The 27,792-nt window shown below is 36.3% G+C and overlaps 1 protein-coding gene across 1 annotated transcript in view; it reads left to right on the forward strand.

Annotated features, from left to right (window-relative positions):
- The window catches only part of CD2AP (CD2 associated protein), a 146,960-nt gene that overhangs the window by 53,621 nt on the left and 65,547 nt on the right, over nucleotides 1-27,792 (forward strand). The window contains exons 4-5 of the mRNA XM_074189995.1: nucleotides 7,321-7,337; nucleotides 16,708-16,812. Of these exons, the coding sequence (XP_074046096.1) occupies nucleotides 7,321-7,337; nucleotides 16,708-16,812 (122 nt within the window). The remainder of the gene's footprint in view (nucleotides 1-7,320; nucleotides 7,338-16,707; nucleotides 16,813-27,792) is intronic.

Here is a 27,792-nt window from a genome sequence, read left to right on the forward strand (position 1 = left end):
TTTTATCTTGGTATAGGGTATGAGGTGTTGTTCTAATCTAAGTTTATTCTATTACTAACTTCCAATTTTCCCAACAGTTTTTTTTTTATCAAAGAGAGAGTTTTTATCGCAATAACTGGATTCTTTGGGTTTAACAAACAGCAGATTACTATAATCATTTCCTGCTATTGCACCTAGTCTATTCCACTGATCCACGACTGTATTTCTTAGCCAATACCAGATAGTTTTGATGACTGATGCTTTATTATATAATTTTAGATCTGGTAAGGCTAAGCCACCTCCTTTTGTACTTTTTTTCATTGAATCTCTGGAAATTCTTGACTTTATTTCTCCATATAAATTTACTTACAACTTTTTTCTAACTCATTAAAGTAATCTTTTGGAATTTTGATTGGTAGTGTGCTAAACCAGGTAGTTTAGTTGTGGTAAATTTGTCATTTTTATTATATTAGCTCAACCTATTCATGAACAGTTGATATTTTTTTTAGTTTTTTTTTTTCTTTTGCAAGGCAAACGGGGTTAAGTGGCTTGCCCAAGGCCACACAGCTAGGTAATTATTAAGTATCTGAGACTGTATTTGAACCCAGGTACTCCTGACTCCAAGGCCAGTGCTTTATCCACTATGCCACCTAGCTGCCCTATAACAGTTGATGTTTTCCTGGGTATTTAAATCTGATTTTATTTGTGTGAGGAGAGTTTTGTAATTGTTTTCAAAAAGTTCTTGAGTCTGCCTTGGCAGGTTTCTAGCTCTTTCTGCTGTGTCTTACTAGTCATATATAGAAATGTTGAGGATTTATGAGGGTTTATTTTATATCCTACTATTTTGCTAAAGTTGCTAATTATTTCTAGTAGTTTTTCAGATGATTTTTTGGGATTTTCTAGGTATACCATCATGTCATCTGCAAAGAGTAAGAGTTTGTCTCCTTCTTCCCTATTCTAATTCCTTCAATTTCTTTTTCTTCTCTTATTGCTGGGGCTAACATTTCTGAAATGATATTGAATAGTAGTGGTGATAATGTTTCACCCCTGATCTTATTGGGAATGCTTCTAGCTTATCTGCATTGCATATAATGCTTGTTGATGGTTTCATATAGATACTGCTTATTATTCTAAGGAATGAACCATTTATTCCTACACTCTCTAGTGTTTTTAGTAGGAATGGGTGCTATATTTTATTAAAAGCTTTTTCAGCCTCTATTGATATGATCATATGATTTCTGATAGGTATGTTATTGATATAATTAATTATACTAAAAGTTTTCTTAATATTGAACCAGCCCTGCATTCCTGGGATAAATTCTACTTGATCATAATGTATTGTCCTAGTGATAACTTGTTGTAATCATTTTGCTAAGATTTTATTTGAGATTTTTTTGCATCTATATTCATCAGGGAGATAGGTCTATAATTTTCTTTCTCTATTTTAACTCTTCTTGCTTTAGGTATCAGCACCATATTGGTGTCATAGAAAGAGTTAGGCAGAGTTCCATCTTCAGCTATTTTTCCAAAGAGTTTATATAGAATTGGAACCAATTGTTCCTTATATGTTTGGTAGAATTCACTTTTGAATCCTCTGGCCCTGGAGACTTTTTCTTAGGGAGTTCAATAATGGCTTGTTGAATTTCTTTTTCTACGATAGGGTTATTTAAGTTTTTAATTTCCTCTTCATTTAATCTGGGCAATTTATATTTTTGTAAATATTAGTCCATTTCACTTAGATTGTCAAGTTTGTTTATTGGCATAGAGTTGGACAAAATAATTCCAAATTATTATTTTAATTTCTTCCTCTTTCATGGTGAGCTCACCTTTTTCATTTATGATACTAGCAATTTGGTTTTCTTCCTTCTTTTTTTAAATCAGATTGACCCCGAGGTCTATCAATTTTATTGGCTTTTTCATAAAACCAGCTCTTGGTTTTATTTATTAGTTCCATAGTTTTCTTGCTTTTGATTTTATTAATTTCTCCTTTAACTTTTAGAATTTCTAATTTGGTATTGGGGGTTTTTAATTTGTTCTTTCTCTCATTTTTTTAGTTACATATTTAGTTCATTGATTTCTTCTTTCTCTAATATATTCATGTAAGCATTTAATGATATATAATGTATACCCTGGCAGCTGCCTTGAGTATATCCCATATGTTTTGGTATGTTGTATAATTATTGTTATTATCTAGGATAAAATAATTCTTTCTATAATTTGTTGCTTGATCTATTCATTCTTTAAAATGAGGTTATTTAGTTTCCAATTAGTTCTGGGTTTGTATCTCCCTGGCCCAGTATTGCATATGATTTTTATTGCATTATGATCTGAGAACAATGTATTCACTATTTCTCCCTTTTTTCAATTGATCAATAGATTTTTATGTCCTAGTACATGATCAGTTTTTGTCTAAGTGCAATGTACTCTGAGAAAACAAGTATATTCCTTTCTATCCCCATTCAGTTTCCTCCATAGTTCTATCATATCTAGGTTTTCTTACAATCTCTTTACCTCCTTAACTTCCTTCTTGTTTATTTTATGATTCTATTTATCTAAATCTGAGAGCAGGAGGTTGAGGTCTCCCACTAGTAGAGTTTTGCTGTCTATGTCTTTCTGTAGCTCTTTCAACTTCTTCTCTAAGAATTTGGATGCTATCCCATTGGGTGTGTACATATTTACTATTGGTATACACACTCACCTGCATCCATTTACCCACATTCATATGCATATATGTGTGCTCCCTATAAGTTGGTTGCATTAGGATTAAAATTGTCCCATCTACAATAAAAGAAATTGAGGCAGAGCCTGCCATGTTGTACGATAACTATGAGGTGCTCTGGGCAACCGAATTTTGACATAATTTTCCATAAGCCCTTATGGATGATATTATCAAAGTCTGAATCAAATTTACAAATTTCTGTTCTGTTCCTGGCATTTTTCTGGAGTTGTGGGGCAGCAAACTTTCTTGACCCTTTCTGAAGCCATACTGGCTCTCTGATGGGTGACTATCTTCCAAGTGAAGGCTCAATCTATTGAGGACTTTGGCAAGCATCTTGCTGGCCTTGTCTAAGTCTCTGAAAACTACCCACTACTGTTTCTGTTCCACTGTTGCCAATTGTGATGTTGGTTCAACTTTCCCTCAAAATGAGCAAAAAATTGCTCAGAGAGACACTCTAATTTCTTGACATTAATTCTTCTGGTAGTCACCTTATTTTAGGCTGCTGCTTTCATTGAATGTGAATATTGAGTTTGGAGAGGATGATTCTGTGACAGACCAGTCCAACACTCTTCACCATACAATGCCTTTGTCATAGTCACATATTTTAATAGATGCCATGTTTGCTGCAAGAGTACATCCAGGAAGTTTTGTTGTGTTTAAATGGAAGACAGTGTTTCTGATGGGAAGGTTATGAGATGCACAAGTCATCAGTAGTAGGTGACCATATCTGTTGCTATTTCCAACTCCATTCCTCCCAAGGACTCCCTTCCATGTCTGGTAGTCTGAGCCTACTTTAGCATTAAAGTCACCCAGAATTATAAGCTTGTCATATTTTGGTACATTCATGATATGGGTTTTTAGGTCTTATTAAAAATTATTTTAATCTCATGAGCATTGTTTTTTCTTTTTAAATTTGATATTTATTCTCATTTTGTACAAATGTTTTTTATACATTAATAAAATATTCTTGTTTAAGAGTGAACAAAATAACCTCCCGCCAAAAAAAACTATAGACTCATTTGAGCGAATAAAGTAAAGGGGAGAGAAAAAATTAAAATTAAAAAAATAGTAATAATTGTAGGTATGGCCAGGTGGTGCAATGGATGGAGCACCAGCCCTGGAGCCATGAGCACTTGAGCCCACATCCAGCTCTGTACACCCAACAATCACCCAGCCATGTGACATGCAAGCCACCCCAACCCCACTGCCCTGCAAAAACTAAAAAAAAGAGAAAAAAAGACCCAAAATAAAATAAAATGGTAATAATAGGGGTTGGCTGGGTGGTGGACAGAGCATTGGCCCTTGAGCCAGGAGAAACCGGGTCCAAATCCAGCCCCAGATACCCAATGATCACCCTGCTATGCAGCCCCAGGCAGGCCACCCAACCCCATTTGCCCTGCACCACCCCCAAATAATAATAATAATAATAATAATAATAATAATAATAATAATAATAAATGTGCTTGAGTCTTTGTTCCAACACCAACAACTCTGTCATGGGTGGATCACATTCTTTATGATAAGTCCATTGCAAAAGTTACTTCCATATTTTTCTACCATTTTCATTGCTGATTGCATCTCTCTCCTTTCACTCTGACTTTAGCTATAGGATAGATGAGTGGCACAGCAGACAGATCCCCGGCTCTGGGGCCAAGAGGCCCCGAGCCCCCATACCACCCCTTAGACCCCAGCATCCACCTGGCCCTATGGTCCCAGACAGGCCTTCCAATCCCAGCTCCTTGCAAGAAGTAAAAAAGAAAATGTGTTATATCTGACCACTCTACCTCCATGGTCCATCCTCTCCTGCATCACTCACATCACCCCCCTTCCCCCTCTCCTCCCCCTCCTTCTTACTCCAGATGCCTATACCCCATTGAGAATATATGTTGTTTCCTCTTCTAGCCACCTCTGATGAGAGCGAAGATTCCCTCATTCCCCCTTGCCTTCCCCCCTTCCATATCATTGAAATAGCTCATTATAATAAAGAAAAATCTTATTTCTTTCTCCCATTACATTTCCCTTTTTTTCTATTGACTCCATTTTTACACCATATTTCATCTTCAAATTCAGCTTTCTCCTGTGCTTCAACTATAAAAGCTTCTTCTACCTGCTCTATTAACTGAGAAGGTTCATATGAGTATTATCAGTGTCATTTTTCTATGCAGGAATACATGCAGTTCATCATCAAGTCCCTCATATTTTCCCCTTCTCCAATCTCCATGCTTCTCCTGAGTACTGTATCTGAAGATCAAACCTTCTGTTCAGCTCTGGCCATTCTAACAGGTACATTTGAAATTCCCCTGGTTCATTGAAAGTCCATCTTTTTCCCTGGAAGAGGACATTCAGCCTTGCTGGGTAGTTGATTCTCAGTTGCATTCTAAGCTCTTTTGCCTTCCACTATATTACATTCCAAGCCCTACGAACTTTTAATGCAGTTGCTGCTAAGTCCTGTGTAATCCTGACTGCAGCTCCATGATATTTGAATTGTGTCCTTCTGGCTGCTTGTAATATTTTCTCTTTGACTTAGGAGTTCTGGAACTTGGCTATAATATTCCTGGACGTTGGCTTTTTGGGATCTCTTTCTCTGGGGGATCGGTGGATTCTCTCCATTTCTATTTTGCCCTCTGCTTCTAGAATATCAAGTCAATTTTCCTGTAGTACTTCTTTGAAAATGATGTCAAGGCTCTTTTCCTGATCATGACTTTCAGGTATTCCAGTAATTTTAAAATTATCTTTCCTAAGTCTGTTTTCCATATCAGTTGCTTTTTCAATGTGATATTTCACATTTTCTTCTAATTTTTCTTTTTTTTTTTTTTGGTTTTGAAATATTGATTTCTGATTTCTGGTAAATTCATCAGTCTCCCTGAATTCTATTCTTTGTCTGAAGGATTTATTCTCCTCAGAGAGTTTTCTTATCTCTTTTTCCATCTGGCTAATTTTGCTTTTTAAAGCATTCTTCTCCTCAACTTTTTGAACTGTTTTATCCATTTGACCTAAGCTGGTTTTTGGCATGCTATTTTCTTCAGCATTTTTTTGGATTTCCTTGACTAAGCTGCTGACTTCATTATCATGTTTTCCCTGAATCTCTCTCTTTTCTTTTAACTCCTTCATTTGATTTTCAAAGTCTTTTTTGAGCTCTGTCATAGCCTGAGCCCAATTTCTGTTTTTTTCTTGGAGTCTTTAGATGCAGGAACTTGTGCTTCTTTGTCTTCAGATCTAGTGTTTTGATCCTTCTTGGGCTCATATGCAAAATATTTCTCAATGGTGTTCCTCTTGTTTCTCTGCTTGCTCATTTTCCCAGCCTGAGCCTGTTTAGGGGGTCTTTCCTGAGCTTTTGGGACACTCCCACAAATATTTCAGTGTGTGAGACTCTGTCCTCCCTCCTGGTCTGTGAATGACCATATGCTCCCCACTTTGCCACGGGGCTGAGGTAGAGGAGGGCTGTTCTATGGAGGTGCCTAGACTGGGATCAGGATCTGAATGTGGTCAGAGCCCCAGAGTCCTGTTCCAGGGGCAGACCTCTGCAGTCTCTCTTCACTCCCCTCCCTAGGTTCAGTGGGCTCATGCCCTGGGGGCTCCTGCTTACTGGCTCTGCCTGCTTCTGTTTCCTGGATCTGGGCTGTGGTGGCCATGCTGCTGGCTGTGTGCCCTGAGGGCTGGGCTTCATGTGCTTGCTCTGGCAGAGGACCCCCCTCCCCCACCATGTTCCCTCAATTTGTGCCCAGTGCTCCCCACGGTATAGATCAGGAAACTCCCCCGCTGCTGTGAGCCTTGGTTTCCAATGCCCTGGGGCTGCTTCTAGGAGACTGAAGTTCTTTCACTCTGGCAGACCACCCCTCCAACCCCCAGGAGCAGAGCCTTTCTGCTCTTTTCCAGGTTACCTTGAGTAGGAGAACTGCCTCACTGTGTCCATCTGTGGGTTCTGTCTCTTGAAAATTTAGTTGGAGTCCTTAGTTTTGAAGATTTATGTGAGAGTGCCTAAGACACCATACGTTCTTGTTGCCATCTTAGCTCCGCCTTTGACCTTATCCCTCATGAGCATTCTTTTTTTTTTTTTAAAGGTTTTAGCAAGGCATTAAATCACTTGCCCAAGGCCACACAGCTAGGTTATTATTAAGTGTCTGAGGCCGGATTTGAACTCAGGTACTCCTAACTCTAGAGCCAGTGCTTTATCCATTATGCCACCTAGTTGCCCCCATCATGAGTGTTCTTAATGAGGGCAGTATAGGTACTGATGATGGTGGCATGGTGGTTTTCTACAAGTGTCAATCTCATTGTCTTGAGCGTGTCTTTCATTTTTTTTTGTTAGACATAAACTTGATTAGATTAGTTTTGATTGCAAGACTTATTCCAGCTTCATGGTGTTCTCATTCCCTGTGGCTTCTATAGAAAAAATGTGTATCCTGCTCTGACTTAAGTAAGCTGACCTTCATTTGCTAGCCTTGTTTCACTCATGTCTGCTCTTTTGATATAATACCTGCTTAGTTATCTTGGAAAAAGAATTGTTCATCTTTCAAGTCTATTTGATCTTGTGTTGTCTATGACTGTACACACATTCCATGCACCAATACTGAATGGAATCTTCTGTGAAGAAGTTTTCATATTTTTTTGTGTTTCAACAGAACCCTCACCTCCCATGGTAATCAGGTCAGGGTTGGATAAGCAGACACTTTTTCAAGGGTACCATTTCTAACCCCTTCCTCAAACCAGGTGGTGTACTGTTCAGACACCCAGGGGACTGCTGAATTCCACTGCTGCTTCCAGTGAGGAGAAAACCTATGCCCGAGTCACCTGTATACAGTATTGTGATTACAGCTCTCAGTATATAGCCCCCTGCTGCTTCATCTCTTACCTGTACCCACAGGACTTTGAGATAGGAAGGGGAATGTGGTATGTGTGATGTCTTTTGATTCATGAGGAAATTGTATTTAAGTGAGGCAGGGTTGCACGAAGTTATTGGTTTCACTCTGGTCCAAAGTCAATGGCAAGGCAGTATCAAAATAACTGGAGATGACTTTGGATGAGGTAAATGGCATTGACATCTTCAATGTCTTATCATGCTCTAGACACTCAACAGTGCCTGCTTCACCTGTCTTCATGACCTTTGGAACAAATTGTTCTCATCTACCCATTCCACTAATGGAAGTCTTCCCATGCTTAAAGTAGATCCTTACCCCTTCTTGACCCCAACTCACGGAAGGCTTTGAGTTCCCCTTGATTACTGTTAATCTGGTTTAACCCACTTCCTGAAACAGTTTACCAGGGTGCAGCCACTGTGCATACTCCAACTTCTTGGAGCTACGAGTGAGAGTTAGGTGACTCAGATGGACATCAGAGGTGGAAAGCGACACTGAAAAGGGCTTGACATCCTTTCCACCAGAGTTACTAATTTTTGATTATATATGTGTGTGTGTGTGTGTGTGTGTGTGTGTGTATGTATGTATCAAATCCTTATCTGAAAAATCTGAAACCTTGACTAATCTGTTCCATTGAATTACTTGTCTGTTTTTTAACCAGTACCAAATAATTTTGATAACTATTGTTTGAAGCTGGAAGTGCTCTTCTTTTGACCCCCCCCCCGTCCCCATCATTTCCCTAGATCTTTTGTTTCTCCAAATGAGTTTGCATTTATTTTATTGAGTTTTATAAAATAGTCTTTTTCATAGCATGTTATTGGTATAGTATTAATAGTATAAATTAACTTTGTAAGATTGCTATGTTATATTGTATTAGCATAATACTGTTTGCTTTTCTTTTGTAGCCTGAAATTTTGCTGCAGCTATTCTTTCATTTTTTGGTTTTTGCAAAGCAGTGGGGTTAAGTGGACTTGCTCAAGGTCATCCACTGAGCCACACTTGCTGCCCTGATGCAGCTATTCTTAAAAGTCCTAGGATTTTCCAAGTATATTATTATATTGCCAGCTAATATCTTTATGACTCTTGTGTATCTTTTGTAACTTTTCCTTGATGTTTTTATCTTTTTATCCCTATCATTATTCCCTGACTTTAACTTTAATTTAAACTTTAAACATCTAACTTTAATTCCAAGCTAAAACCCCACTTCTGCAGGAATCTTTTCTTGATCTACTTTAAAGTCTTCTTCTTTTGTGGATATTTTAATTTATCCAGTATGTTGGCATAGAGTTGGTTGAATGTTGTCTCCCTCTACTAGATTGAGTGCCTTGAGAGATGATTGTTTTTTGGTTTTTTTAAACCTTTTTTTTTTTGTATCCTCAGGGTTTATTAAACAGTCACTGGAACTTAGAAGATGCTTAGTAAATGGTTCTTGACTTGATTTCTAACATCTTTTCTCTCTTGTTAGAATGTACGTGTGAGTACAGAACACACAGTAGTTGCTTAAAACTCATCTCTTTATAGTTTGGTATGCTTAATTTACATTTACCCATCAGCCAAAGTAGTCAGCCAATAAATATTTATGTCAAGCTCAGAGAGTAGGAAAAAAAATAGTAAAAAGGGAATCTTTGTTCATTCTAATGGGTAGGATAATATGCAAACTTAATACAAACAATTATATACAAAAAAAGTTGGAAATAATCAACAAAGGGAACAGAAGGGACTAGAATTAAGGGAAATTGAGAAAGGCTTCCCAATTAAAGATGAAATTTTAATTAGAAATTGAAATAATTCCAGGAGTTGGAAATAAAGCAGATCTAAGCATGGGGCCAGTCAGTGAAAATAAACTTTATGTTGGAACAATGCATATTGTGTTCTAGAAATAGCAAGGAGACCTGTGTCACTGGGTCTTAGAACATGTAGGATGTGTAAAGTAAAAGAATATTGAAAAGGCTAAGGGAAGCAAGTTATGAAGGCCCTGGAAATCAAACAGGATTTTATATTTGATCATGGAGGTAATAGGGATTCATTGTAGTTTATTAAAGAGAAAAAAGTGAAATAAATCTACCTGAGCTTTAATTAAGAATGCTTTAACAATTTAGTGGAGGATGGACTGGAATGGGGAAAGACAGGTATACCAACCAGCAAACTTTTACAATAATCCAGTAATGAAAGTTATGGAATAATTTAAAAGCCAGATGATCAGGGAAAGCTAGGTGGTGCAGTGGATAGAGCACCAGACCTGGAGTCAGGAGGACCTGAGTTCAAGTTTGACCTCAGATACATAATAATTACCTTGTGTGACCTTGGACAAGTCATTTAACCCCATTGCCTTACATAAATAAATTCTAAAAAAAAACCCAAAAAGGAAAGAGGAGTATAAAGATTCAAAAAAGTCTTTGACAAATAAGAATTCTTTACTAAGTTTGAAGAGAGCAATTTCAGTTCTATGGTTTGGAAGCCAGACTGTTGAAAGTAAAGAAAAGAGGAAGAGGGAAAGATTTGGTGACACCTGTTGGTAGTTAGCCTTCTCAGGAAATTTAACCATAAAAAGGAGAGAAATGAGACAATAAAAAGTGTAATTGAATTGATCCAGTGAAGGTTTTTTGAGGATGAGACAGGCATTATTTGTTTGCTGGCAGTCTGGAAACAGCCAGTAAACAGAGATTGAAGGAAAAGTAAGAGAATGGGGATGATAAGGCAGTCTATTTATGTGAGACAAGGGGTCTGAAGGAAATAGTGTCAGAAGGCATCTGATTGATATAAGATGAGGTGGTGGGGAGAGGAGGGAGGAGTGGCATTTTTTTCAGTGATATGAGACAAGGTTTTCATCTGAGAATGCAGGAAGTTGTGTGTGGGGGGAACTATGGAGTTTTTGAGTAAAGATGATAGGAAGAGCCATTTTTGGTAAGTTGGTATGATGAGTTAATTGGTTCAGTTGAGCTTATGTAAAATAAATTTGTAGCTGACCCAGTCAGCATTTCATGATTTCATGATCATATTTTAGCATTCAACATCACTGGGAGCTTTTCTCCTTTCAAGATCTTGAACTTTGAAATTCCTTCTGACTGCAGACTTGTATATTTTCATCTCCCCTATTTTTGTTTTCATCCTAAATCTGTTCTTGACCTCCCCTATTCTTTTGGCTCCTTATTTCCTCTCTATGTGTAGTATATTTGAGACTACTTATGGGTTTAAAGTCAGATGGTCTGAGTTTGAATAAATTTCTGGCACTGTTTTTGTACCCTTGAGCAAATTTAAGTCTCATATTTTTGTTTTCTAATCTTTAATATGGGGACTTTTGGATTAGATGACCTCAGAAGATCCTTTCATTTCTAAATCTGTGATAAGAGGAAATTATTGAATTATTCTCACTAAATCAGTTTGAGTATATGTTCTTTTCCCTCAATTAGGACTTCCCTCTGCTTGGTGCCTGTCTTTGATTAATTTTCTCTTGTATTTCACTCCATAGTAGCTGTTGTCTTAAACTTCTCAGACCCTTACTTTCAAGAGATTATCTCATCTCCTACTTGAGGCCAAAGTACAGTTGAAGGAACAATGGATTTGGAGTGAAAACATTTGACTGTTCAAATCCCAGATCTGCCAATTAACATTTTCGTGACCTTGATCAAGTTGTACATTCCCTTTGGATATTAGTTTTATCATCTTTAAAATAATTGGACTAGTTTACTTTTTAGGTTTAAAATTTGTGATCTTTTGTACTCTTTTCCTTCTTTCTTCATTGGCTAAACTTCATCTGTTTCTTGATGTCATCTCCATATCATATCTTTTATGACATCTAATGCATCTCCAGGTTTTCTCCACTAGCTCTTAGAAATGTGTTCAGGATTTATCAGTAAATTTTTGACTTACTTCTTCAGTCTGTCATTCTCCTTCAGAGTGTTAATACTAAATTTCTGTAAAGAGAAAACTCATTTTCATAGAGCCACATTTCTTTATCACTTGTTTGCCTCCTTAGACACTTCTAGTGTATCTCTGTGTTATCAGATGAAACAGTCATAAAGAAGCTTTCACCTGATTTTCCTTTTCTTCTCTTACCCATTTACCACTTAACTCTTGATATGCCCACTCCTGCTCCCTCTCTTGAAACTCTTGGTTCTTTGACTTTGGTGATATTTCATCTTTATGGTTCTTTGAGTTTCAAACCTTGGGTTCTTCCCTCAGGCCATCTTTTTTTTCACCTTCTTCTGAAACCACTCCAGACTTCTAGAGTTCATCTAGAGATGAACTTTCTACTTTTTGTTGCCCAAGTTTTCTACCTCACTTCCTAGTCATCTATTCCCAACCATGATGCCTCTAGTCCAACCAATGACCTCATTTTCTCCTCATAGGAATTTTGGACTCCATTACTGGAGAGTTAGTCTTTCCTTCATGTCTTTATATTTTCTCCTCCTTCCAGAGAATATAAACTTCTTGAGATCAGGGATTGTTTTATTTGCTTGTTTTTTATATTCCCAGTTAGTGCTTAATGAATTTTTCCTTTTCCTCTTTCCATTTTCCTCTCCCCATCCCTTCCTTTCTTATCTCTCATCTACTGTAGTAGTCTAATCCCTTTCTATGGTTTTAATGATTGCCTTTATATGAATGATTTCTTCAATTTCCACTTTTCACTTTTACCTTGAGTTCTCATTCTATAGTTCAGTTGCCTAATCTATATCTCTGTTTCATTTTCACTCTTACCCTAAACTTTCCATATCCAAATGAATTTGTCCCTAAAACTTGCCTTTCTATCTGACTTTTTTTTTTAATATTGGTATCACCACAGTCCTTTTAATAACCCAGGTTCAAAACTTCACAGGCACTTTTGACTTTTTAACCTTCCTGTTATTGCCCTTCTTTTCATGAGTCAGTTTCTATGTCCTTTTTGGCTTTATCTTCTGCATTTCCTCTCATATTTGTGCATGTTCTTCTCATAGAGTGCAACCATTTTACTTTAATGCTCCAGTAGTTCACCACTGAACATTCACCTCTTATTTAGTTCGCGTATTGCATACAAATTCCTGATTCTGACATTCAAAGCTGACTACAAACTTGAGTATACTTTTCTGATCTTAACTTTACTACTACTCTTCATTGTATGACATTCCAAACAAACTGAACTATTCTTGTTGCCTGTTTTTGTCTCATCTTTGCTCACATAGCCTGGAACAGACTTCCCTCTACTAATAGCTGATTGAAACACTACCTTTCCTTTAAGACCCAACTTGTTATTATCTCCTTCATGTTCCATAAACACTTCAGCTGAAATGCTTTCTCTCAAATGTCTCATAGTATTGTGAGCTTAGCCTTTCTGATGTTACATTTTATTATTTAGCCTGCCAATGTACATGTTCAACTAGTCTATGAAATTAAAAATTTTTATGTAATGAAAGTCTCTTTTTTAATTGTATCTTTATTGCTTGGTACAATGCTGTTCTTATTTGAAACACCTAAGTATTTACTGAATTGACTGATAATATTGGACATGACTTTCTTCAAAATGATTAAAGACCTATGATAATAATAGAGAAGCTATGTTGCCCAATGGATGGTGTACTAGACTTGAAATCAGGAAAATTCATCTTCATGAGTTCAAATATGACCTCAAACACTTAGTAGATGTGTGACCCTAGACAAGTCACTTTATTAATCCTATTTACTTAAGTTTTTCATCTGTAAGATTAACTGGGGAAGGAAATGGCGAACCACTTAAGTGTCTTTGTCAGGAAACCCCAGAGGGGGTCTTGAAGATACAACTAATTGAACCGAACTGATGATCTTTCCTGCATAACAGTTGATTACTGCTCTGGTAGCTGTGGTGATCTTAATCTAAAATCATGATTGATGAAAATATTATCTGTATTTGACTTCAGATAATGTCTAAATTTTAATTATGTCTCTGAAATTCACAATACTGTAAAATAAAAAATGGCTTGGTGGTACATGCCTGTTATCCCTTCTTCAAAGGAGGCTAAGGTTGGTGCATGGCTCAAACACAGGGATTATGATCTGCAGTAGGTTGATCTGATTTAAAATCTCTGTAGGGTATTGATATGGTGAGCCCTAAGGAGCAGTAGAAGTGGAGCGCAGACACTAGGCTTCCCTAGGAAAGGTGAACCAACTCCTTTTGGAAACAAGTAGACCAGAGCTCCCATACTGATCAGATTGAATTGAGTAGATCCTGTACTCACATTTGGGAGATAAGGAGACCCAGCTTTCCTCATCCTCTTTAAACATATTTTAAAAAAAAGAAAAGATGGAATGAATTGATGACTATAGCTTAAACAAAGTACATTATAATGTAACAATTACCACTTTTAAGTTTTCCTCATAGTGTGGAGTTTTCCTCATATTGTGGAGTTTTCCTCATCATGGATTTCATCTCTAGACTAGATTTTGACTACCTTATATCTTGATTGATTCAAAGCAACCATTAAGAGCAGAGATCAGCTTTCTTAACCAATTCATACATGGTGCTTGGAGGCAGTTATTTTCCTTTTCCATTTTCTGAGTCAAAATAAACATGGACCTTGTATGTCATTCGTGCCTTAATTTGTTTAAGGGAAGCATTCCTAAAAAAATCATGTATAAAGAAGTTGAATGTCAATATCACCTGAAGTAAATTTTGAAATACTATGAAATTCACTTGTTTAGGCAATGGTAAGACCTCTTCATGTATTGTTGAGGTTGCTGGAGGAGTCATTATATTTCTATGAAAGGAAATTGTCCTGTAGATTTTCTCTTTTCATTATTTGATAGTTTTCTCTCTCCTTTAGTCTTTTTGTGTCCTATTCTCTTTGTTTTTAGTTTTTGCAAGGCAATGGGGTTAAGTGGCTTGCCCAAGGCCACACAGCTAAGTAATTATTAAATGTCTGAGGTCGGATTTGAAATCAGGTACTTCTGACTCCAGGGCCTATGCTCTATCCACTGTGCCACTCCACTGTGCCACCTAGCCGCCCCTATTCTCTTTGTTTTTAAGTTCCTTTGTCCATATACAATTTTATCTGTTATTTCATTTGCCTTTGACTTCACCACAAGTTCTTAATGCCTGTCTTGCTGTCTTCCAACTTTTTCACCCCTTTCTCTCTAATACCATTATCTAAGGAAGATAATTTATCACTATAAATGAAACTTTCCAATTTTTAAGAATATATGCCCCTTTTAATAGTCTCCATTATAATATTTTTGTACACTACTTACACTAAATACTTCTCATTCCTTCATTTGCACTGTCTACAGTGCTTCACTATGCTTTTATCTTGCCTCATTTGATTCCATTTCTCTCCTCCCGCCGTGGTAATCTTATTCTGCCATAAGCACTTCTTTTCAAACTACTGCTTCATGAAATCACTTAGTTTCCAATAGAATTATTTCTCTCACACTATGAAACTTTTCTATTAACATCTTAGTGCAATCTTGCTTATAAAACTTTTGCATTGAACTTGATGGTTATCTCTTTTCACCTGCTTATTTCTTTTGTATACATTTTTGCCTCTGTTCCTCTCCATCTATGTTTTAGAGTTCTGTGTTTGAATTTGAACCAGGGCAAATCATTTTCTTACTGGGACCATGTACTCAGAGCAAAAACTCATTAGTTTAAAATAATATGCCATTCTTTAGGAACAACTCCTTGTCAGAGAGTGCCAGTGGGTACATATGTAAGATGGAACATAAAAAGCAGCAAATTTGAACCATTTAAAGTTTATATTATTTCTAGCTAGTTATAATTTTTGTGTTTGCTTAGTGACAATAAAATACTTTAGATTATTTTTAAAACAAGATTGAGACATGTAGGTGATGTCAAGTATTGAGCCATTACCACATACAATGTCTAGTATATTTGCATTTTGTTGCAAAGAATTGAAATGCTTTCACCTGTTTTTGCTGTGATTTTCTGTCATCTAGTCAATTAACTATTAATATTTCTTAGTGATGTACACATCACAGAAAACATGTTTTTTCCCTAATCCCACAGCAGTCTACATATTTAGAAGTTTGAAACATATTTTCTAAGTTTTTTTATTATTTGTTATTTTGTAAAGTTAATTTTGTCTCCTTACCTGCTATCATCAAAAACTCTTAAATGTATTATTGGAATAGTCTAGTCAGAAATCCTAGACTTTATTTATTGCTTCCTTCTAGCCATTCCCAATTTTTGTGTCTTTCAAATGATTTTAATTATGAATTGAGGAAGGGAAGATATAATAATGGCATTTGTTTTTTTGGATTGGATTTTTTTTTACATCATCCTAATTCACATTTTTATGGCTGGTAATTAATGGTAAGCAAAAAGAGAAATCTATTTAATATCACATATCTCAGGTAGCATTGTATGCTTCCTTTATTGTTAATTTTATATATTCACTACATATAGTTGGACTCTATGAAGAAGGAAGAAGTGAAGCAGGTCAAAAAGAATGTAAGTTTAGAGTACCCACTCCAGGTATTCACATGAACTATTTGTGCCCAACTTGTGGTAGAGCATTCCGAGCTCAGACTGGTCTGATCAGCCACAATTGGACACACTATAATTTGTCTCAAACCTGGTGATGCCATTTTGGTCTTCTTTGATAACAAAGGACAAGAACCACCCAACCAACCAACCAATAGTTAGGTCTTTTTCTATACCAATATGAAAAATAGCAAGTTGTAGTGGAAAGGAATGGGGATAATGGAGTATCTGAGGAAAAACTTTGAAATTTTTCACTGACTTTTATTTTAGAATTTCCATCTTTAAAAGGGAAGACAAGTTTTATAAATTGTGAAACTATTTAGTAACTAATTCCTCCATTTGGAAAAAAAGTTCTTGAACATTGGTCTTGGGAAATATTTTAGGAATTAAAATGAAAAACATTAAACTTTGTTTTTTGATTTACTTTCACTTGACTCTTAAACAGGCAATGACTTTTTTTGGTCTGATGAATTTATTAATTATCATCATTTGCCCCATTAAATAGGAGCAAACAACTCTTATTTTCGTTATGCCATAACTACTAACCATAGCAATACTAACTTTTTTAGAAGAAATTATTTTCTTCTGTGTAGGATGTGTTAAGTTGTTGGATAAAAGTACTGAATTATTAAGTTGTATATCCTTTTTCAGATCAGTTCCATCAGTTACTCTTGTCCTAAGTAATAAGTATTCTTTAATTTTAGGATACTGGAGAAGTAGGATGGTGGAAAGGTGAACTTAATGGGAAAGAAGGCGTGTTTCCAGATAACTTTGCTATTCAGATCCATGAACAAGATAAGGACTTTCCAGTAAGTAAAGTATTTTTGGTTGACTATAATTCTTCAATTAAAGCACAGCTATTTTGCCAGCATTTTTTCAAGAACATGTTGGCATTGTCATTTATATTTTAAAATGATGCAGTCAACGTAAGAATTCATCAGTTGAATGTGCTTCACACCACCACCCCCAATTTGCTGAAAAATATATCTGAATCTTAAGTGCTTTTACTTCATATCACACACACACACACACACACACACACACACACACACACACACACACACGAGTTCACTTGAAAGAATATTTAATTTGTAGTATTTGAATACAGGATCTACTTGTTACCTTGGGAAAGTAATTTAAAATCTTTCTTCAATTTCTTCTGTAAAATAAAGAATTGTACTGGATTTTTGTCTTTCCTAGTTCTAATTTCTATGCAGTAGTTTCCTCTTGCCTCTAAGATAAAATATAAATGCTTCCTTTAATTTTTGAAGCTTTCTACATCCTGGCCCTACCCTATCTTTTTATCTTCATTGGACATTAACCCTCCTCCCACAATCTTCAGTCCAGCCAAACTGGTTTTCTCAGTACATTATCTATCTCCTGTTCCCAAGCCCATGCATTGACCCTCCCCTATGCTTGGAATTCACTCTCTCCTTACCCCTATTAACCTTGTTTAACTCTGTTTCCTTAGGTTGCACCTTAGACACTATCACATGAAGTCTTTCCTCATTCCCCCAATTTCCAGGACTCTCTGGAAACAATCTTTTTTGTCTATTTTTTAATATAGTTATTAACTCTGTCCATTCCAGTAGAATGGAAGCTCATGACAAGTATGCTAAACACTAAGAATCTTAAGTGTCAGGCACATGGACACATAATAATTGTTGATTGATTAATCCGATGCTTTTTATTTTAAGCTTTTTTTCCTTGTATATTTAAAATGTTTCTGTGAACTAATAGTTTATGCAGAAAATTATTTCTTAATTATAAAGTGTCAGTTTTTTAAAGTAAACCACTACTAATAATAGTGATAACTGTCTTTTCATTGGAAATTGCAAGGAAAATGCCTATCATAAAATTGAACTTAAGTTATGTAGCATTTTCGGAGTTATGCTGACATCATGCTTTGTATTAACGATTAGTTTTTTTCCCTAGATTTAAAAAATCTCTAAGTTGTCTCCTATGCCATTCTCTTTATTAAATCCTTTAAAAAAATGCTTCTTGGACGGCTAGGTGGCATAGTGGATAAAGCACTGGCCTTGGAGTCAGGAGTACCTGGGTTCAAATCCGGTCTCAGACATTTAATAATTAATTAGCTGTGTGGCCTTGGGCAAACCACTTAACCCCATTTGCCTTGCAAAAAAAAAAAACCCTAAAAAAATGCTTCTTTTCCCTCCCTCATAGAAATTTTCTTTTTATCACTAAGGTGCAATACGTTGATGATTTTCAGTTCCACTAAGAATTTAGGTGATATTTTTCTTTTTTAAAAAAAATATTTTTATATTTTTTTAAATTTTGAGTTCCAATTCCTTCCTTCTTGCTTCTCTACCCACTGAAAAGCCAAGCAATATGAGATCAATTATACTTATGAAATCATGCAAAACATTTCCATTTTAGTCATATTGGGAAAGAAAAAAGTGAGAAGATTTTACTTCTGCAATGAGTTCATTGGTTTTCTCTCTAGAGGTAGATCGCATTTTTCATCATGAGTTTTTTGGAATTGTATTGATCAGAGTAGCCAGGTATTTCACAGTTGATCATATAACAACATTACTGTTACTGTGTTCAATGATCTCCTGGTTCTTCTCACTTGATTTTCATTCAGTTCATGTAAGTTTTGCCAGATTTTTCTAAAACCACCCTCATTATCATTTCCCAACATGCAGTAATACTACTATCACAATTACATGCCAGAACTTATTTGATCATTTCTGGATTGTTAGGCTAATCCCCCTCAATTTCCAGTTCTTTGCTACTTTTAATTTTGCATATATACTTTATTTTCCTTTTAATCTCTTTAAGGTACAGATCTAGAAGTGGAATTGTTGTATCTGAAGGTATGCACAGTTTTATAGCCTTTTGGATATCATTGCAAATTTTTCTTCAGAATAGTTGGAACAGTATACATTTATGCCAATAGTTCATTGAAAAAATTTTTTAAATTTATTATTTAATTTTAAAGTTCTTATCTTGTTTTGAATTTTGAGTTCCTCCTTCCTATACTATCAGTTATACTTAAGAAATTATGCAAAACATTTTGATATTACCCATATTGGAAAAAAAGCAGCAAAGAAGGTAAGAAAATTATATATCAGTTTCAAGTTCATCAGATCTTTTTTTGGAGGTGAATCATTGTGTTGATCAGAGTAGCCAGGTCTTTGATAGTAGATCATATTACAACATTGCTTTTACTTTGTAGAATGATCTCCCAGTTCTTCTCACTTCATTTCATTTCATTTCATTTCTCAAAGAACAAAAATACTCTGTTGCAATCATATTCCACTTACTAGAGTGCAGACCTAGCAGTTGTATCACTGGGTATATTATACACAGTTTTACAGCCATTTAGGCCTAGTTTCAAATTGTTCTCCAGAAAGGTTAGAACAATTCACTACTTCACTGTCAGTTCATTAATGTATGTTTTTCCCTCATTTTCTCCGACATTTATCATTTCTGCTAGATGTGTGGAGTATGTAAGAGTGGCTTAATTTGCCTTTCCTTAATCAAATAATGATTTAGATAATTTTTTATGTGCCTGAATATTTTCTTCTGAAAAATTGCTTGGTTAAAGTCTTGAACCATTTATCGATTGGAGAATGACACTTAGTTTTATACTCAGTACATATATATATATTTGAGAATTGAGGTTTTTTTTTATCAGAGGAATGTTGTTACAAATAATACTGCCTCATTGTCTATGGTACTTTTGAGCAAAATATAGTTTTTCTGATAACTTCTTTTAATTAGATCTATTTTTGCTTTTGTTAATTTCTTTTTTTTTCTTTTTTTATTATTTTCTTTTTTTAATTTATTTTTTATTCTCATTTTGTACAAATGTTTTTTTTACATTAATAAAATATTCTTGTTTACAAGTAAACAAAATACCCCTCCTCCCCCATGAATATAGATAGACTTGTTTGGGCAAAAAAAGTAAAGGGGAGAGAAAAAAATTAAAATAAAAAAATAATAATAGTAATAATTGTAGGTATGGCCAGGTGGCGCAATGGACGAAGCACCAGCCCTGGAGCCACGAGCACCCGAGTCCATATCCAGCCTTGTAACCCCAAGAATCACCCAGCCGTGTGACATGCAAGCCACCCGATCCCTACTGCTCTGCAAAAACCAAAGAAAAGAAAGAAAAAAAAGACCCAAAATAAAATAAAATAATAATAATAGTAGGGGTGGCTGGGTGGCAGACAGAGCATTGGCCCTTGAGCCAGGAGCACCTGGGTCCAAATCTGGCCCCAGACACCCAGATCACCCTGCTATGTGGCCCCAGGCAGGCCACCCAGCCCCACTTGCCCTGCACCCTCCCCCAAATAATAATAACAAAAAATGTGCTTGAGTCTTTGTTCCAACATCAATAACTCTGTCATGGGTGGATCTCATTCTTTATGATAAGTCCATCACAAAAGTTATTTCCATATTTTTCCAACGTTGCCATTGCTGATCGCAACTCCCTCCTTTCTTATTTCTCCACTACCATGTACTATATTTTCTCTCTCGTTTCACTATGACTCTGCTGTAGGGTCGCTGAGTGGCACAGCAGACAGATCTCTGGTCCTGGGGCCAAGAAGCCCTGAGCCCCCATACCACCCCTTAGGCCCAGAATCCACCTGGCCCTGTGGACCTGGGCAGGCCTTCCATTCCCAGCCCCTTGCAAGAAGTAAGAAAGAAAATGTGTTATATCTGACCACTCTCCCACCATGGTCCATTCTCTCCTCCTTTATTCACATCCCCACCCCTTCCCCCTGCTCCCCCCTCCTTCTTACTCCAGATGTCTATACCCCATTGAGTATATTTGCTGTTTCCTCTCCTAGCCATCTCTGATGAGAGCAAAGTTTCCCTCATTCCCCCTTGCCTCCCCCCTTCCATATCATTGCAATAGCTCATTGTAATTAAAAAAATCTTATGTGAAATATCTTGGACTATTCCCCCCTCTCCTTTTTCTTTCTCCCATTCCATTTCCCTTTTTTTCTATTGACTCCATTTTTACACCATATTTTATCTTCGAATTCAGCTTTCTCCTGTGCTTCAACTATAAAAGCTCTCTCTACCTGCTCTATTAACTGAGAAGGTTCATATGAGTATAATCAGTGTCATTTTTCTATGCAGGAATACATGCAGTTCATCCTCATTAAGTCCCTCATATTTTTCCCCTCTCCTCCAATCTCCATGCTTCACCTGAGTCCTGTATCTGAAGATGAAACCTTCTGTTCAGCTCTGGCCATTCCAAAAGGAACCTTTGAAATTCCCCTGGTTCATTGAAAGTCCATCTTTTTCCCTGGAAGAGGACATTCAGCCTTGCTGGGTAGTTCATTCTTGGCTGCATTCTAAGCTCTCTTGCGTTCCGGTATATTGTATTCCAAGCCCTACGAGCTTCCAATGTAGTTGCTGCTAAGTCCTGTGTGATACTGACTGGAGCTCCACGATATTTGAACTGTGTCCTTCTGGCTGCTTGTAATATTTTCTCTTTGACTTGGGAGTTCTGGAACTTGGCTATAATATTCCTAGGGGTTGGTTTTTTGGGATCTTTTTCTCGGGGGGATCGGTGGATTCTCTCCATTTCTATTTTGCCCTCTGCTTCTAGAATATCAGGGCAATTTTCCTGTAGTAATTCTTTGAAAATGATGTCAAGGCTCTTTTCCTGATCATGACTTTCAGGTATTCCAATAATTTTCAAATTATCTTTCCTAAGTCTGTTTTCCATATCAGTTGTTTTTTCAATGAGATATTTCACATTTTCTTCTAATTTTTCATTTTTTTAGTTTTGAAGTATTGATTCCTGATTTCTATTAAATTCATTAATCTGCCTGAACTCTATTCTTTGAAGGATTTGTTCTCCTCAGAGAGTTTTCTTATTTCTTTTTCCATCTGGCCAATTTTGCTTTTTAAAGCATTCTTCTCCTCAATAACTTTTTGAACTGTTGTATACATTTGACCTAAGCTGTTTTTTAGCGTGCTATTTTCTTCAGCATTTTTTTGGATTTCCTTGACTAAGCTGCTGACTTCATTTTCATGTTTTTCCTGCATCTCTCTCCTTTCTTTTCCCAGTTTTTTTCCCAACTCCCTCATTTGATTTTCAAAGTCTTTTTTGAGCTCTGTCATAGCCTGAGCCCAATTTTTGTTTTTCTTGGAGTCTTTAGATGCAGGAGCTTGTGCTTCCTCATTTTCAGACTGAGTATTTTGGTCCTTCTTGGGCTCATTTGCAAAATATTTCTCAATAGTCTTCTTTTTGTTTCTCTGCTTGCTCATTTTCCCAGCCTGGGCCTGGTTTGGGGTGTTTCTTGAACTTTTGGGACACTCCCACAAGGGTCTCAGTTGTGTGAGGTTCTGTCCTCCCTCCTGGTCTGTGAATGACCATAAGCACCTCCCTCTGCCACAGGGCTGAGGTGGAGGGGGCCCTGCTGTTCTATGGGGGGCCTAGACTGCGATCAGGATCTGAGTGTTGTCAGAGCCCCAGAGTCCTGTTCCAGAGGCAGAGGACAGAAGAGCTCTGCAGTCTCTCTTCACTCCCCTCCCTCAGCTCAATGGGCTCGTGACCTGGGGGCTCCTGCTTACCCGCTCCGCCTGCTTCTGTTTCCTGGATCAGGGCTGGGGAAAGACCAAGCTGCTCCCTGTGTGCCCTGAGTGCTGTGCTCCATGTGCTGGCTCTGGCAGAGGTTCCCCACTGTTCCCCCACTTTGTGCCAGTGCTCCTCGGGGTGCAGCGCAGGAGACTCCCCCGCTGCTGTGAGCTGAGACTCCCAGCGTCCTGGGGCTGCCTCCGGGAGGCTGAGGTTCTTTGGCTCTGGCAGGCCACCCCTCTGGTGGGCCGCCTCTCCAATCCTGGGGAGCATAGCCTTTCTTCTCTTTTCCAGATTACCTTGAGTAGGAGAACTGCCTCACTGGGACCCTTTGTGGGTTCTGTGTCTGGAAAGTTTAGTTAGAGTCCTTAGCTGATGAATTTTATCAGAGAGCTCCTAAGACTGGATCCCTTCTTGTTGCCATCTTGGCTCCACCCCTCTATTTTTGCTTTTGTTTTGTCTTGAGATCATGATTGCTATTCCTTACTTTAAGCTTGACTGTAGTATATTAGATTGTGTTCCAGTACTTTATTTTAAACTCTGTATGGGCTTTTCTGTTTCAGTTGTATCTCTTGTAAATAACATATTTTTGGATTTTTTAAAAAGATTTTTCAAGGCAATGGGGTTAAGTGACTTGCCCAAGGCCACATGGCTAGGTAATTATTAAGTGTCTGAGGTCAGATTTGAACCCAGGTATTCCTGACTCCAGGGCCGGTGCTCTATTCACTGCGCCACCTAGCCGCCCCTGGATTCTCATTTTTAATCCATTCTACTCAATGCTTCTGTTTTATGGAGAGCTCATTCAGTTCACATTACTAATTTCTTTTCTTCCAGCTCTTCCCCTACTTTTTATTCTGTCCCTCAAAAGTCTATTTTGATTTTCTACCACCTTTGTTTATCTGTCCTCCCTTTATTTATCTTGTCCTCCCCACCTTCCCCTTTGCTTTTTCCTTATACTTTTCCCCTCCTTTTCCACTATTGGATAAATTACATTTCCATACACAACTTGTGTTTATGTTTTTGTATAACTATATATGTGTGAATATATTCAACATGTGTGTATGTATATGTATATGTATAATATATATATATACAATGTGTATAAATACCTCTCCCTCTTTGAAGCAATTTGGATTAGTACAACCATTGCCCCCCAACCTTCCCCTGATTTCCTCTCCATTGTAAAAGTTTTTTCTTGTGCCCCTTTTTTGTGAGAAAAATATTCTACCTCTCCCTTCACTTTCTCCTTATATGTTTCCTCTTTTTCACCTTAATATTTTTTTGTAGATTATTCCAACATAATTGATTCACATCTATGCTCTCCATATAAACTCTTTTGAATTGCCCTAAAAATGAAAAAGTTCTTAGAAGTTTCATGAATCATCTTTTTTTTTGTTTGTTTTTTTGCAAGACAATGGGGTTAAGTGACTTGCCAAAGGTCACATAGCTAAGTAAATATTAAAGGTCCTCTATTTCATTAAATAGCTACTTTTTCCCTTAAAGAATTATGCTCAAGTTTTGGTAGGTAGAATATTTTTTGTAATAATAATATTCCTTTCCTTTTCAGAGCATCCTATTTTAAGCTCTCTATTTCTTTTGTATGGAACTTACTAAGTGTTGTATGATCCTGACTGTGGCACCAGTAGTTTAATTGTTTCTTTCTGACTATTTGTGTTATTTTTTCCTTCAACTGTGATTTCTGGAAATTGACTATAATATTCCTGGGAATTTTCATTTTAGAGATCTCTTTCAGGAAAAGATAAGGGGATTCTTAAATTTATATTTTACTCTCTGAATTTAGGGTATCAGTTTGATTTTCTTTAATAATTTCTTGAAATTTGATGTTTATGCTCTTTTATTGATCATAACTTTCAAGTAGTTCAGTACTTCTTAAATTGTTTCTCTTGGATCTCATTTTCCACGTCAGATGAATATGATTTGTGAGGGAAAGTAGTCTAGGATAACTTGTGACTTGGGAATAGTGGTTTCCTCCTCAGAAAAATGGAATCCTGAAAAAGATATGGATATGTTGAGTTTAGGATATCTGTAATATATTTGGTTAGAAGAATAGAGAGGCTATAGTAACCACATTACTGAACAAACATTACTGAACAAAGAATCATTTGATTAGAGATGATAGCTTAACTCTATGGGAGGGAATTGAGATTACCAGCAAAGGGAATGCAGAAAAGAGAGACAAGGATAGGGTTGTGCTGATATACTCACACCTAAGGTGTTAAGCATGGTTAATGAATTATAAGGAAGAACCAGATAAATAGATACAAAATGTAAAACTGACCCTAAAATCAAAGAGCTTCATTTTTTTTTCAGATGTGTGTATTTACACATAAAATGTATAAAAAAGAAAATCAGCACTGTTACCCTCTTGTGGTACTGTGCAGAATTAAATTTAGAATTTACTTTCTTGATGACTGGTTAGTTCAAACAATAATAATAGTAACAATAATAATAATAACAACAACTAGAATTTATATGGCATTTTAATGTTTTCAAAGACTTTAAAATAATTATCACTTGGTCAAAATTTTCACCACCCTGTATGATTAAACCAAACCCATTTGTGCTCTCTAATATAGATGTCTTAAGTAATTATTATTAGTCATAAAGCATTTATTAAGCACTTAACTATATTTTAGTGTGCTAAGTAAGCACTGAGTATGTAAAGAAAGGCTAAATCATTGGTTCTTGCCTTAAAGGAACTCTCATTCTTTTTTTTAAATTGATATTTTATTTTTGTAATTACATGCAATTGAATTTTTAACATTCATCCACATGCATATTTATAAGTTACTCAATTTTCTTTCACCCTCCCTTATCCCCCTCCTCTCAGTTTAGTGAACATTATACTTGTATTTGTGTATAACATGTTCACATATTTGTCGTTTTCTGCATGAGGAGTTAGAACTAAGGGAAAGAAAGAAAACCCTGAAATAAGGAAAAAAATAAGAGAAATTTTTAAAAAGTGAACGTAGAGTTCGTTCAGATTCTTTAGTATTTTTTTGTTTGTTTTGTTTTTTCTTCCACTAGACATGGATGGTGTTGGCCATATCTGGGAGACTTCCTAGGGTTTTCCTGGCTTTATGAACTGCTGAGAGGAGCTGTGATCAACTCACAGTGTTGTTAATGTGTACAATGTTCTCTTGGTTCTGTTCCTTTCACTCAGCATCAGTTTGTGTAATTCTTTTTATTCTTCTCTAGAGTCTGACCATTCATAGTTTCTTAAAGAGCAGTAGTACTCCATAACATTCATATACCATAACTTGTTCAGCCATTTTCCAAATGATGGGAGTCCCCTCCATTTCCAATTCTTTGCTACTTCAAAAAGAGCTACTATGAATATTTTGCAACATACGGGACTTTTCCCATTTTTTATGATTTCCTCTGGACATAGGTCTAGTATGATATGATCAGTTTTGTTGCTCTTTGGGCATAATGTTCCATATTGCTCTCCAGAATGGTTGGATTAGTTTGCAACTCCATCAAGAGTGCATTAATGTCCCTAGTCCTTCCACAACCTCTCCAGCATTGATCATTTTCCTTTTTTTGTCATTTTAGCCAATCTGATAGCTGTGATATGGTACCTCATGGTTGCTTTAATTTGAATTTCTCTTATAAGCATTTATGAATTGGGGAATGATTTGTAAAACCATATAAATTTGATTCAATTCTCTATGTGTTATAAAAATGAGACCTTTATCAAAACACCTATCTGGGAAAATTGTTTCCCAGCTTTCTGGTTTTCTTCTAATCTTGCCAGCATTGGTTTTATTAGTGCAAAAGCTTTTTAATTTAATATAGTTAAAATCTTCCATTTTCTAATTTATATTGTACTCTGTTTCTTGTTTGTTCATAATTTTCTACCTTTTCCATAGATCTGACGGAGTATTTCTTGATCTGTTGGTCTATGGTATCATCCTTTTTTTGCCTTATTTTGGTATAGAGTGTGAGATGCAGGTCTATGCCTAGTTTTGCCATACTATTTTCCTGTTTTCCCAACAAATTTTATCAAATAGCTTTCCAGAAGCTAATGTCTTTGGGTTTGTCAAACAATACTGTTTGACAGTCTCTTTTATACCTGTCCTAATCTCTGGTCCATTACCCTGTTTCTCAGTCAGTTTTGGTGGACTGGCAGTTTTGATGCCTGGCATTTTATACTTTAGGTTTAGATCTGGTAGAGCTAGACCACCTTCCTCTGCATTCTTTTTCATCAGTTCTTGGTATTCTTATTCTTTTTTGTAAAATTGATATTTTATTTTTTCCAGTTATATCTTGTGAAAGTTTTTTTTATCTACATGAATATATGAGTTACATAATTTCCTTCCACCCTCTCTTGCCACCTCCCTCCCCTAAGTGGTGAAGCAGTCTAGTGTCATTGTACATGTACATTTGTGTTTAGCATATTTTCATTTTAGTTATTTTCTGTATGAGGAATTAGGATTAAGGGAGTAGGGGAGTAAACCAAGGGGTAGGAAGAAAAAAACATAAGAGAAATTTTCAAAAAGTGAACATAGTGTTCATTCAGATTCTATAAATTTTTGTTTCTTTGCTTTGCTTTTACTTCATCTGGATGTGGGTGGATAGCATTGTCCTTAACATGTGTCCTAGGGTTGTCCTAGCTCTCTGAAATGCTGAGAGAAGCTGCACCCATCAGAGTTGATTAACTTACAATGTGTGCAGTGTTCTCTTGGTTGTTCTCCCTTTTACTCAACATCAGTGCCTATAATTCTTTCCATGCTTCTCTATCGAGAGTCTGACCATTCATGGTTTCTTATAGAACAATAGTACTGTGTACCTTTAATCTGTTGTGTGTCTCTCTGCTTCAAATGTATTTCTTGTAAACAACATATTGTAGGATAGTGGTTTATAATCATTCTGCTTTTCACTTCCATTTTATGGAGAAGTTCATCCCATTCACATTTTATTTGTCAGGTTTTTTGTTTTTTTTTTTTTGCAAGCAATGGGGTTAAGTGACTTGCCGAAGGCCACACAACTAGGTAATTATTACATGTCTGAGGCCGGATTTGAACTCAGGTCCTCCCAACTCCTGTCCCCCTTTCACATTTAAAGTTAAGGTTACTAAATCTTCTTTACCTCCATGTTATCTCTCCCCATTTGTTCTTTTCTTTTTCTTTTCTTTTCCTTCTTTTTCCTTTCCTCTTATTCTTCTACAATATTTTGTTCCCTTTCCCCTTTAATTTTTCTT

Source organism: Macrotis lagotis, chromosome 5 (assembly GCF_037893015.1).
Source record: "Macrotis lagotis isolate mMagLag1 chromosome 5, bilby.v1.9.chrom.fasta, whole genome shotgun sequence".
Taxonomy (NCBI): Eukaryota; Metazoa; Chordata; class Mammalia; order Peramelemorphia; family Peramelidae; genus Macrotis; species Macrotis lagotis.